This window comes from Taudactylus pleione, unplaced genomic scaffold, assembly GCF_031769625.1.
Source record: "Taudactylus pleione unplaced genomic scaffold, aTauple2 ptg000198l, whole genome shotgun sequence".
Taxonomy (NCBI): Eukaryota; Metazoa; Chordata; class Amphibia; order Anura; family Myobatrachidae; genus Taudactylus; species Taudactylus pleione.
Genome location: NW_028284600.1, coordinates 9826956 through 9840362, shown reverse-complemented (window position 1 = coordinate 9840362; position 13407 = coordinate 9826956). Strand labels below are relative to the sequence as shown.

The 13407-nt window shown below is 42.0% G+C and overlaps 1 protein-coding gene across 1 annotated transcript in view; it reads left to right on the top strand.

Moving 5' to 3' along the window:
* The first annotated feature begins 944 nt into the window (after nucleotides 1-944).
* The window catches only part of LOC148518851 (alpha-2-macroglobulin-like), a 239391-nt gene continuing 226928 nt past the window's right edge, over nucleotides 945-13407 (top strand). The window contains exon 1 of the mRNA XM_088476973.1: nucleotides 945-1121. Within this exon, the coding sequence (XP_088333099.1) occupies nucleotides 966-1121 (156 nt within the window). The 5' untranslated portion in view covers nucleotides 945-965. The remainder of the gene's footprint in view (nucleotides 1122-13407) is intronic.

Genomic DNA, 13407 nt, shown 5'->3' with positions numbered 1-13407 from the left:
TCTGCCGGCTTCAGTGACCCGCTGCTGCATGTGAAGATGCAGAATTGGAACACTTGCATGACCATTGGACATGTCAGTAATCCTGAAGTTACTCAGGATGTCTGGTGTAATCATGCTGGAGTGGCCAGTATATCTTAAATGGAAGTCGCAGACCCTAGCCTTGACACGCCTTGAAAACAGGGCCGACACGTCCTGTTTCTGAAAACGCTCCCCATTGCCTTCCTCTCACTTCCCCTAAATGGCTGCAGACTGTCACTCACCTGACGTCTATAGGACCCAATCTTCACACGTGCAGTTCGGGTCCTGCACATGCTCAGTACAGCAAACATCGGAGATGTACGTAAGCCATTGGGTTTGCATACATCTCCGATTAAGACTCTATGTGGTCTATTTACTAAGCGTTGGAGAGAGATAAATTGGATGGAGAGAAAGTACCAACCAATCAGCTCCTGTCATTTTTCAAACAAAGCCTGTAACATGGCAGTTAGAAGCTGATTGGTTGGTACTTTATCTCCATTCACTGTATCTCCATCCAAGGCTTAAGCTGGCCACACACTAGACCAACTTACATCCAACCAGCCAACTAGTTGATTGGTTGGAATGAAAATATGGTAAGGTATGAAAGCAAATGACAATCAGCAATTTGCTCAAAAAACGCTGGAAAATGGACAAAAACTGTTCTTTGAACAAATTGTTTAGATCAAACATTTAACAAACTTGTCTGACCGACCATTTTCATCTGTTTTCTGGCATTTAGGAGCTAATTGCTGATCATCATTTACTCCCATACGTTACCAGATTTTCATTCCAACAAATCCACTAGTTGGATGGTTGGATGAAAGTTGGTCTAGTGTGTGGCCAGCATTAGTAAATAGACCCCCTAAGTCACTATGATGCTGCTTATGTCTCATACTAATATTTTTCCATTTCTACTCAGGCACTATGCTGTCATCTTTCCTTCAGAGATGAGCTCAGAGCAATCAGAACTTGTTTGCCTACAGCTGGATAGAATGGAAGAAGAATGCAGAGTGCGGTTATCCTTACACATGGCGACAAGTAACATAACACTTATAGACAAAACATTTCAGAAGAACTATTTTTTCAGCTGTATCCCATTCCAGGTAACACCAGCAAAGCAAAAACTATGTCCGCTGAATCTAGTTACATTTACTAACTGTATTTTCCGAAATGAATGTGCATGGAATGCCAATGCTATTAGGAAATAATAGTGTGCACTGTATACTGTATATAAATCCCCCCATACCCGGCCACAGGATAGTCCCTGGTACTATTTACAGACCCTTAATCATTACAAGTCTCAGTGTGATTTAAACATTACCTGCTGAACTTTACTTTTACTTGAACTTTTATTGTAGAATGGAAGATAAAAGGTAGCTCTAGTTATCTTATAACATTTCTCAGGAGACCAAAATATAAAGACCAAAATAGGATTCTCCTAATTTTTCAAATAACCTTAATATAGCAGAGTAAAGAATTGTTTAAAGAGTCTGCATTAGGATATGAAAGCCATAAAAATAAATATATATTATACCAATCCCAATGTGCTGTTACAAATGATTTATTGATGAATACTGTATCTAAATAATTAATTGACTGCAGTCAAAATATAAGTGAATAAGAAAATATGTGCACTTTAAAATTTAAAACCAAACGACAACATATTCTTGATACATATAATCAATCCACCTGTATTAGAGAAAATGAAACAGTCTTAAACCAGCTAATGTTAAAGCTGTGAATAGTCAATTTCCCAGGGGGTCAATATGCATGGGTCCCTTCCAAAGGGGAGAGCCAGCTGGTGTTGCGCTCCCATCTGTACCGTTGCCACAAGCCGGAGCCAAAAAGTCATGGCAAGTGGTAGAGCCTGATCTCCTCCGCTGATCTACACTTACCACTGCCAGAGCCGCAAGTCAGGGCAGCGGAGATAATTGTGTGGCTGTCCGAAATGCTCACCCGCCGTAGATGGTAACTGCACTCAGCAGGGATCTGGTCAGGCATGCTGATGTTAGAAATGTACAGCGGAGGTCCACCGCAAATGATACCAGATGGTTGCGGGGATCTTGGCTGAAGTACTGTAACAGGTTCTCCGAAGTTGCTGGTAGAAACAAGTGTATAAGCAGTCAAATTAAAGCCTTGACGCATTTCTCCCCTCTTGCAGGGGTTTTGTCAAAAGGAAGTATGCATGTTCATTACCAGGGGGTAGCTTAAATACTCCTCCCAACTGAGATAATCAGTAATTAAGATGCATCTGTGTTACAATGAAAACAATGTCTCAATCAAGCACATTGGTAATTTGGTATAAAAATTCAACTATGATATAAAAGTAAGTATATATTTGTTTTTTAAATAAAAAAAGTAAAATTACACATTTATATATACAATTTAAAAAAGAAAATACACATTTATATAATTAATAAAATATGAGAGAGATATTGGAGAACTAAAAATTAGAGTCGTAAACTATATAAAGCCCAATGATAATGCATTCTAAAATATCAAACTCCAGGTTAACCAGGCATTCTTTAAGCCCAAATGTATAACAGCAATCTCATTCCAGTGACCTATCGTTACAACTTATATTCAATAAATAGATTGAAAGATATAAATAAGGAAAAAGAGTATATAAAAAATATGTATAAAATAAAGAATGGGTTATAAATATTAATAATTGGTATACTGTAATTAGCAATATTCCATAGTAGCACCCAGCCCTAAACATTCTCTAGAAATCTAATTCAATTGTTTCTTTGAGACCATCTGGGTACAGAGTTTTCAAATTGTGTATCCAGAAGGCTTCACGTATACACAATCTGCTAAATCTGTCCCCTCCCCGTCCTATTGGCAAAATGTGTTCCAAACCTATTAATTGCAAACCAGTGGGGTCCCTTGAATGGCTAACATAAAAATTACGTGCTAGACTATGTTTGACATTTCTGTTTAGAATGTTTCGACGATGCTCTAGAATTCTGGTTTTGAAAGACCTTATGGTGAGTCCCACATATTGGAATTGACAAGTACACTGTAGTAGATAAACAACAAATTTGCTTTCACAATTAATAAATGTCTTGAAAACCAGAGGAGCTAAAACCAGAGGCAAAACTCGTAATGCCATGACCTATAGAACCACATGTTATACATCTTGTATGTCCACATTTCAAACAACCCTTCTGTTTGGATAGCCACTGAGAAGTGTTCTTTGTAGTATTTCAATTGTCATCTAAAAAAACTAGGAGCCAGAGAGTTCTTAAGATTGTGTGCCCTCTCAAAGATCACAGTATGTTCTTTGTCTAACTCTGTCTTTAAAATAGGATCTAAGTGTAGCATATCATAGTTTCTTCTAAAAATAGACTTAATTTTATTCAACAAGCTATTGTATTTAGATATAAATGCACTTCGACCATCTATACCAGAGTTTTTCTTATTAGAAGGAATTTTGCATTCTAAAAGAGAAATTCTATCGATCTCAGAGAATTCCAAAAAGGCTTTCTCTAACAAAGATTCAGGGTAATTCTTATCCCTAAATATTTGTATCACCTTGGTAGCTTGTTGTATATACATTTTTTTGGGGTCAGCAGCTGTGGATGTATGAGACTTTTTTACTCCACTAATTAGCGCACCTGGTTTTCTATATTAATATAGCAGAGTGGCTTATATTTCAGGTCCCTGTCATCTCATTCTGGGAATAGTGGGTTATGGAGCTCTTGCCTCCTGGTTCTAGCATCTACAGCAGTGTAAAGCTGGGTACACACTAAATTATATTGTTAATGATTTGGCCATTTCCAACGCATTGGAACAACAAATCGTTAATATCGTGCAGTGTGTAAATGCACTACATTGTGTAGTGCGCAGGGTCATCGGCGGTGCGGCTGACGATCCCATGCAGCACTATGTGGTGGGGGCTAGTATATCTGTAAGTCGGGCACCGGATCGCCCAGTGTATACGGACCCGATATGTAGGCCTGACGACATGGGGGTCTCAGGTCGCATTGCAGGGTACACGCGTCATTAAGCGTGTACCCAGCCTTACCCAACTCCAGTCCTCAGGGAACCCTAACAGTGCATGTTTTTCAGGTTTTTACACAGTATCACTAGTAAAGTAATTAGTACCACCTGTGGATCTTTTAAAATGTGTCTAAGAAATAGTCCCCTAAGAACTAATTCTAGCACAGTAATTACAAAATCATAAAGGAATATAGTGTTATTTAAATAAAAAGGATGTGAAGTTAGGATACTTTTACAAAAAAAAATAGCCAGTTATTTAAAGGTGGGATATATAACATTCAACTGTATCACGAGCAGGGCCCTCTTCCCTCATGTGCTTCTCCTTTCCCTTAGTTATACTATCATGTAATCCATACTACCTACTGGCACACTTAACGTTTGTTTGCTGCCGTTCTGCTACTTATTTAAGTATTTTGATTGCAGATGCAGCAATGCTTACAAACCATATCCTTTTCCTGCATTGTTTTGTACTGTACGTCACTGTTTTCTTGTTTTGCTCATTTGTAGGAATAAAACAAGGATTGCTGCTATATCATTTTTGTAGTTTTTGACTGTCGCCTACCATTGCTCTCTTGCGCAGGTTCTCAAACTCGGTCCTCGGGACCCCACACAGTGCATATTTTCCAGGTCTCCTCACAGAATCACAAGTGAAATAATTAGTTCCACCTGTGGATCTTTCAAAATTTCTCGGCGAGTAATGAATACACCTGTGCACCTGCTAGGTGGCCTTGAAAATGTGAATTGTGTGGGGTCCTGAGTACCGAGTTTGAGAACCACTGCTCTATTGTGTGTGTGTGTGTGTTTGTGTGTGTGTATATATATATATATATATATATTTATTGAATAAAATGCCTTTAACTTGCACCAAACTTTAGAACAATTACTTACAAATAACTTCAATGTATTGTAAACCACTCAGCTACACCTCTTTTAAGACCCCCTGTTAGAAGGGTTTACAAATGTATTCCACCAAATAAAATAAAAAGTGCTCTAAGATATTACTCAATGATTTCTGAATATCGTTATATTGGAATAATAAGAATTATATACATATAGTCCTTGAATGAAACAAATGTGAATCAATCCTGGGCCAATACTATATATAGCAGACTATTAATCGTCTTCAAATAGATTCTAGATACATAGCCCTCATATTTTGAAGGCAGAAATTTGTTTCAAACCGGTACTGGATGGAGCTGATTTTTAGTACTCTTCTACTGATGTTGTTCTCTGAATGAACTTCACAATTCAGACAACTGAAGCTAAAGCTGGATAGCTCTCCTTAAAGTTGTAGAACTTAGGTTCAATCTAAAACAAAACCATTGCACCAAGAAAATCACCCAGAAAGGTCCAAAGGCCACTATTAGTAACGTAAAAGATGTATTAGTTGTATAAAAAATGTACATTCAATAAAAATTGGACAATTTTCAGGTTAATAATCAATAACACTGTCCCACCTTTTAATATATCATAATGATAATCCCCTAGATGGGTAGATATATACACACAATGACAACCAACGTGTTTCGTCCTTAAAAGGACTTCATCAGGGGTATTTCAGAATATTTTTCTTAGTATAGAACTCACAATATTTAAGCTTGGAGACACTCAAATAGTTAGTCCGCAGTGACCAAATTTCTGGACGGATTTATCTCCAGACACCAAATGACTGAAATCACTCTGGACCGATCCTACTGGCAGCACCTCTCCATGTGTATGTCTACGTGTATAGAATCTAATTGAAGATGATTAAAAGTCTGCTATATATAGTATTGGCCCAGGATTTATTCACATGTGTTTCATTCAAGGATTATATGTATATAATTCTTATTATTCTAATATAATGATATTCAGAAATTAGGGTTAGGGTACTTACCAGGCCAAGTCGGGATCCTGACGGTTTGGGCTTCCAGCATTGGTATTTAGTCTGCCGGCAATACATTCAGCGACATTACATAATGATTATATATATATATATTCTCTCCCTTTCCTCCTTTCTCCTGTCTATTAATTTTACTTTTTCTCTTCTTCTCCTCCTCTCTCTTCTCTTACTCCACCTCTCTGTTCCCCTTCAATTGTCTGTTTCTCTTATCAGCAATTGATTTTATTATATAGATTGACCATATAATTACCATTTTTCTTTTAATCTTTACTATTGTTCTTTTTGGGACTTCCTCACATTTTTCTCCTCTGTTTTTTTCTTCTCTGTATGTGGCCTGCGCATCCCTTTCTTCAGTTCTTCTATACTATTATACATTGTTTGTTGTGGGTGATATTGTGATTTTGTTATTGATATTCAGGAAAGTAGTTGTATTCATCATGAGGTGGTGTGTGATGAGTAATATGGAAAATAATAGTGTTTGGAGACTGGAGATGTGTATGCCAGCAGGGCTGCCATCAGAAATTGTGGGGCCCAATACAAACAAAACAAGCAGGGCCCCCCACCTCCTTAACCCACAAGCTCCCCCTTTCCAACACTGCACCTGCCCAATGGATGCAAATGTGCGGTATGGAGCTATACACATCTATGTAAAAATGGGTGGCACTGCTGCAGTAATAATGACTGAGGGTGCCATTCCAGACACCCTGCGTGCCAGAAGAAAGTGCCGTGGGGCAGTGACAGTGCCACCCACAGAGCTATGGCCCTGATTCAGAGCCGGACGCTCTGAAAGAGCGCGCGCTCTGAAAAAAGGCGTTTTTTTTTTGGAGCGACCATCCACAGCTATTGCGAGCGGCCAGGATGCACTTCCCTTGGCCCTGTGTGTAAAACATATGTGTGTGTGTGTACTATAACCACTTACCGCTCGCCTTTCAAACCACTGATCTCCTCTTCTTCTGCACAACTGGCTCTTTCAATCTTCAGATCCACAAAGGTTTGACATCTGGAGGTGTGTAAAACATTAATACAACTTTTTGTCAGCTCCAACGTGCCATTACTACACCCCCTACATATATATATATATATATATATATAATATTGCCAAATAACTTTAATGTAACCCACATGAAGATAGTATACAACCAGTAATATTAATATACCCTACCGCACAAAATGCTACTGTGGTGCCCCCAAGTTTGTGCCAAAATGGGGTACCCCACTTTTTTTATTTTCCTCCTTTAAAATACATTTATATTGCTGTCCATACACATTAATAGGCAGGGAAGCTGAACTCTGAGTGACCCCCTGTCTCCCTGGGGATGTTGAGCCTGCGCAGCCAGGGGAGAAGATTTGGCAGCCAGACAACCCAGAGAGCCCGCTGAAAAGGACTCCGTTCATTGGTTCTCAGGGGTTGCAGGGCAGAGGGCCCAAGGGGTGGGCTACACTAGGGGCCCCTAAACAATTGGGGGGCTAAAGCTGCTGTTGAGGGAGGAGACTGTGACTTGATGAGGGGTTCCTTGCTGGGCTGCTGAGAAAAGAGGAGATGTACTAAGCTCTGAAAAGTGATAAACGGGAAAGTAATAAACGACCAGCCACTCAGCTCCCAACTGTCATGTTACAGGCTGTGTTTGAAAAATGACAGTTGGGAGCTGATTGGCTGGGGGTTTATCACTCTCCAGTTTATCACTTTTCAGAGCTTAGTACATCTGGCCAAGAGAGAGAGATGCTGCTGTGACAGGATTAAGAGAAGAACTTGCCAGGTGGCTGGTGCTTGTGTTGAAGATGATTGCTGGACGGAGTGGGGGTGATGCTGTACCCACCACCCCCTAGGAGAATGCCGCCGGGACTGTCTGGAGCGGCACCTACCTGACTCACCTGCCACTGTGGACTGTTGCTTGGACCCAGGAGAGGTTTGTGCCGCTGAGGAAAAAGCTGCCGGAGAGGAGCTGCATGGGCTGCCTGTTCCCGAACCGCCCGCCTCCTAACAAGTTGCTGTTAAAAGGAGTGGCTGAAGAGGACAATGAGAAGAGTGCTGCCGAGGACTACTGGGAAATAAGTAGGATCCTGCTGATAGACCTCATCTGACATTGGCTGGGTTTAAGAGTGCCTGTGAGGACTCCATGTGAAGCCCTGCTCAGACGCTGGAGCTGCCTGAGGAACTGACTGCCGCTGAGGACCCCCCACTTGGACTGACTGAAGCAACATCTGCCTGCTGCCTCAGTCTGCTGGAGGTGAAGAGGACACCGGAGAGTGGCTGCTGTGGCTGCAGGCAGGAGTATAGACAGTCCCTAAAGAGGAGAGAGGACGCTGCCGAAAGACGCGCTGCTGGATGACAGTGAACGCCACTGAGGAGGATCGTCGCCGGAGAGAAGAGCTGCGCCAGCCGGTGACGAGGAAAAGAGTGGGGAAGACCCCGCTGCAGAGGAAAAAAGACCTGCTGACATCGCCAGCCAAGCGTCCTTGAATAGGGAAAAGTGCTGCCAGAGAAGAGTCCCGCCAGATCCCCAAAGGAAGGAGATTACCCGTGTTGCACATACCAGCTTACCTGCCTGGAGATCGGAATGTGGAGTTCTGGTGTGGTGCCTTGCATCTCAGTGCTCCATTGGATGTCGTGAGGGGCTGAACAGCCATAGCAAGGGGTGAGATAAAAACCAAAGCCTCCCTGTACCTACTCCTTGCCACTAGCCATCCTCTGCCACTATTTAGGTCCTCACCCTGCCAGGTCTCTTCCTCCTATCTGGGGCCCAGGGCCAGAGTTTGGGGTCCTGTTTCACTATTTATGCCGCCCTGGTTAGATTGGGGATTAGGAAGTCGTTTTGGGGGTAAGGACAGGTCCCTAGTCTGTTTTAGTCTGCTGGTTTGTGCAACAAGGGGGAAGTAGGGATAGCATGCCCCTCTTTTTGTCCTCAATTTGCTGCATGTGTTGTGTAGTGATCTATGGTGAACCTCCAGCTCATGCTGGGAGGGGACATGAGATTTGGTTGTTGCGTCAGCTCATGTCTGATGCAATTGTGATTGCTGTAAATACTGGTTTTATTTTGCGTAAGGTACTGTATATTCTTTTTCGCCGGTGTCTAATTTGAATGCTGACATTTCTCAAAGCACTGTGATATTACTACTGCTAAACATTGACATTGCTGGTTTCTGTGATGTAATGTATATGTAATTGTGGCCGGAGGCAGGCCACACGGGGTTAATGGCTGCCACAGCACTGAAGGGGTTAACCCCCGTGCTGTGCCGCCATTTTTAAAAGGACAAAAAGGCGCCAGGCGCCCATTGTAAATATATACTCTGTGTTGATAAGTGTTTTTAATGTTCTATATGCCGCGGCCTGGACTTGCTGCACTGGGGGAGTGAAGGTAGAGTGTGTCATGGCCGCTGCGGGACAGGGAGAGCCAGCTCCCACTGCGACCAGCACTGAAACCGTTAAAGTGGACAGTTTAAAAGCACAGATGTACATGGTTCATAGTAAACTGTATTAATATACCCATTTTGCGGTAAAGCACTGCATCTGCAATGCATTGGTGTATAAAGTAAAGTAGTATAGTCTATGACATGTTTGAATATATTTTTGTATGTAATATGGGTTTAAATGCACTTATAGAAATGTAAAATGTCTTGATCTCTGGAGACAAACTGCTGGTTAGACGTCCTCACCTAGGGATGGATATGGTAATTACCCTATAGCCTGGCAGTGGGGGGTTAGGTGGTGACTGAAGAAGCCTTTCCTTTGAAATGCGGGCTAGGGAGACTCCTGTGTGTCTGTATACCAAGCAAAGTTGTAAAAGACAAGTTGTTTGTGTTTAGGAAACTTCTATGTTGTGTAAGAGCTTAGAAGGTGTAAGACTCAGAAAGCCAAAACTGGTTTAGTCATAGACGTGTGAAGAGACGAATGCAATAGGAATTTGCATTATATTTACCTTTTCAGAACAGTATATGCTAACTCAGTTTGTGCTGGGGAAACCAAATGTTTTTGGGTGGTATCAAGGAAATTGATTTAATTTCTGTGAAATGTAAGATGTATTTATTTATGTTTTGTGAGAGAGCCTGATTGGCTGGAAGGAGCACAGGGTGGATTTGCCCCCCTGTGATGTTGTGTGTAAGAATGACATAAAAAGAGGGACTGTGAGCCCTGTATGTGGTACAACCCTGTAACTTCTGTGTGGAGGAAACCTGCTGTATGATTCCTGTAACATCTTGTATGCTGATATTCACCTTCAATCTGAAGGGAGGGTCTTTTTTAAGACTTTGAGCAATAAACACCTTGCCTGACTTCAATTGTGCCTCAATCCTGCGACCAACAGAATTGCGCAAACCGCTATTCCGTTCTCCTGCTGTTCTGGGTAAGAGCTCCGTGTCTCCAAGTTCAAGCCCTTTGCCAAGCTACCGTGCAGACCTGGTCCATTGCGAGGGATCAGGTGGGAACAGCCGACACCAAACAGGAGGTGTGTCCGCAGTTAATCAAACGCATACGCAGCAGAAGCGGTTCCAGGTTCCAAGGCAGGAGCCTGAGTGTACTTAATAAGCGGTTCCAAACGCCGATGGTAGAGTTTGGTGGTGGCAGCATCGTTACACGCCCACGGCGCAGTGGGCGGAGTCAGTGACAGGCGGTCACTGACGGTGAGTGGGAGTCCAAAAGCGCTAACCCGTGACCAGGGACGGCCTAGGCGAAAGGCGTCCGGTCACAGTAATGCTTATTTAACCCTGTGTAACCCCAGCTGGCAAATTTTGTGGTAACTGTGTTTAAATGCTACAATCTGCTGGTGCACTACTGCTTCAAGCATAGCCTATGTGTTTGCTCTATTTTTCTCAACACAAGGCCAAAGTGTTTGCAAATACTGTGTTTAAATGCTGCAATCTGCTGGTGCACTACTGATTCAAGCATAGTTTCATGTGTTTTTTTTTTATTCCTTGCTTCTTTAGTAACGTAAAGCTTTGTGTCAACTGTGTTTCCTTTTGTTGACTTCCACTTGCCAGCTGGGATCACCGGTAGAAGACAGGGAGGTGTTAAGTAAATACGTTGTTATTGAAATCTGTACAAATTCTATTCTGTCTATTATATACATTATATACTGATTGTTGTACCTATTATTTACTATAATAAAATAGTGTTGTAACTTCCCTTCTGAGTTGTCACTGTGTCTGCAAAGGGGATATGGGCTTGCCTCTCTGTCCTATTCTCAACGCCGGTGAGTCTGGCCACAAGGAAGAATAGCAATCACACCTGAACCTGGTCATAGTGGTGCATCACTAAACAAACCCCAGAGCATCACACTACTACTCAACCACCCAGATACAATACTGCAACCCTCAACCCACCTCACCCCCCAAAAAACTAGTAGTATACAAAATCCCCACAATACACTACACACCCTAGCCTACCTCCTCCCAACCAAATAAAATAGGTATACACACCACCTGATATATTACATCCCTAAACCCTTCTTATTTCACAGATAAGATAAATATACACCCTCAGAACCAATACTATACATTTTATCCCCCCTTCCCATCCCTGATACATTACTATACCCCCAAATACATTATATTACTCCTAAACTCACAGCACCCCACCCCCACCCATACATTGCAATCCTCAACCCATCTCACCCTCCAGGTAATATAAGTATACAGTATATGCACAGAAAGAAGAAATACAGGTGCTCAACTCCAAATTAACTGATTGTATATAAATAAATACACTTTTGCAGTGAATAGAGGTTTTTGGCATAATCTTGGCCAAGGTTATGGGCCTACCCACCACATCCGGGTAACCTCTGTCGGGTAGCTCTCTAGCATACTAGGGTTCAAATCCAGAGCACAGGACACCTCCAAACTAGCCCAGTTAAGCTGCCCCAGGGCACGGCCATAGTTAGAAAAGTGCAGTGTAAAAGAAATAGTAACTATCTCTTTTACACTGCACTTTTCTAACTATGGCGGTGCCCTGGGGTGGCTTAGCTGGGCCAGTTTGGAGGTGTCCTGTGCTCTGGATTTGAACCCTAGTATGTTAGGGACCTATCCGACAGAGGTTACCTGGATGTGGTGGCTAGGCCCATAACCTTGGCCAAGATTATGCCAAAAACCTCTATTCACTGCAAAAGTGTATTTATTTATATACAATCAGTTAATTTGGAGTTGACCACCTGTATTTCTTCTTTTTGTGCATATATCAATTGTCTCCACAGGTAGCACCTCCAATTATGTATATATATGTTCAAGTTGTGCAGTCTGAGGTACATTTCCAATATAAGTATATACCTTGACCTCAACCACATAACATGAATAAGTACATATCCACCCTAAGGTACTTAGCTCTTATTGCAGCATTATGTGTCACACACCAGCTGTAGCCTGCATGGAAGATGGACAGGCTGGGGAGGGCAGATTAGGAGGGGGCGGAGCCTCGTGAGGGGCTGGGATGTGGACTCTGGAAGGGGCAGGGAGATCGGGCAGGCCAGGTAGAGCATGAGAGAGGGAGGAGGGGACGAGACTCAGGAAGGGGGTAGGGAGAGGGGACTTAACTCATCCCCTGTATGGGAAATGGAAGCACAGGTGGTCAGCAGAGATGCAAATTGTAAATGGGCAGTGCTGAAGCCTTTGCTCTGCCCATCTATGAGAAGGGGCCCACAGCTGCTGACCTGCCGCTAGTCACAGTGATTACAGTGACCGGGGGCATACGGCGCACCACTGATACTAACTGTAAACTGTTTTGCACTCACAGGCAGTCAACTGCCTGTAGCAGTTCACAGGCCAGATCATATGCACTCTGCAGGGTCCCCTCTGAGCCCGTGACCGGTACATTAGTACCGGCTGTACCCCCCTAATGGTGGCCCTGTGTGGCAGACCTCTGACTATAGCATTACTGATAATGGTAGGAAGGGTCAGAGTTCAGACCAAGGTGGGTTTTTAGAAGTGGACATGTCGCCCAAGGCAACCAATCAGATTCTTTTATAGAAAATTGTATTAATCCTCAAAATGTGCGCAGAGCAGCCTTAATAAGTATCTATCAGTCAAATGGGTCCCAAATGTATTTAAGTGTAACAAATTTTAAATGAGACTGATTAACACAAAACTAGGCACTATAAATAAAATAGGATTACAAGGAAAATGTATACAATACCTTCCTTTTCATAAAGGTATGGACAATAGAGTAGAGTAATAGTCTTATTCTTGTGCTTCTTGACTTAATTTAGTTGTTGTGTCCATAGAACATGTGGAATAAGAATTAAAAGATACAATGTGCAGTATTGTCTCTCAAATTACAGAAGGCATTATTCTGTATATAAGATTAATAATAACTTCTGCGTTACATCATTTCATATTTTTACTCCAATTTGATGCAGACCAGGTTTTCAGGATACTTTTTTTCCTCTAATATCATTTACTTTTCTGCCATAAGGAAACATTGGTACAGTATCTTATGATCATAATGGAAATGTACTATTTATTATTACATTTTGGATGTTAGTAATGATTGTAATGGATTATGTCACTTCCTGGTACTT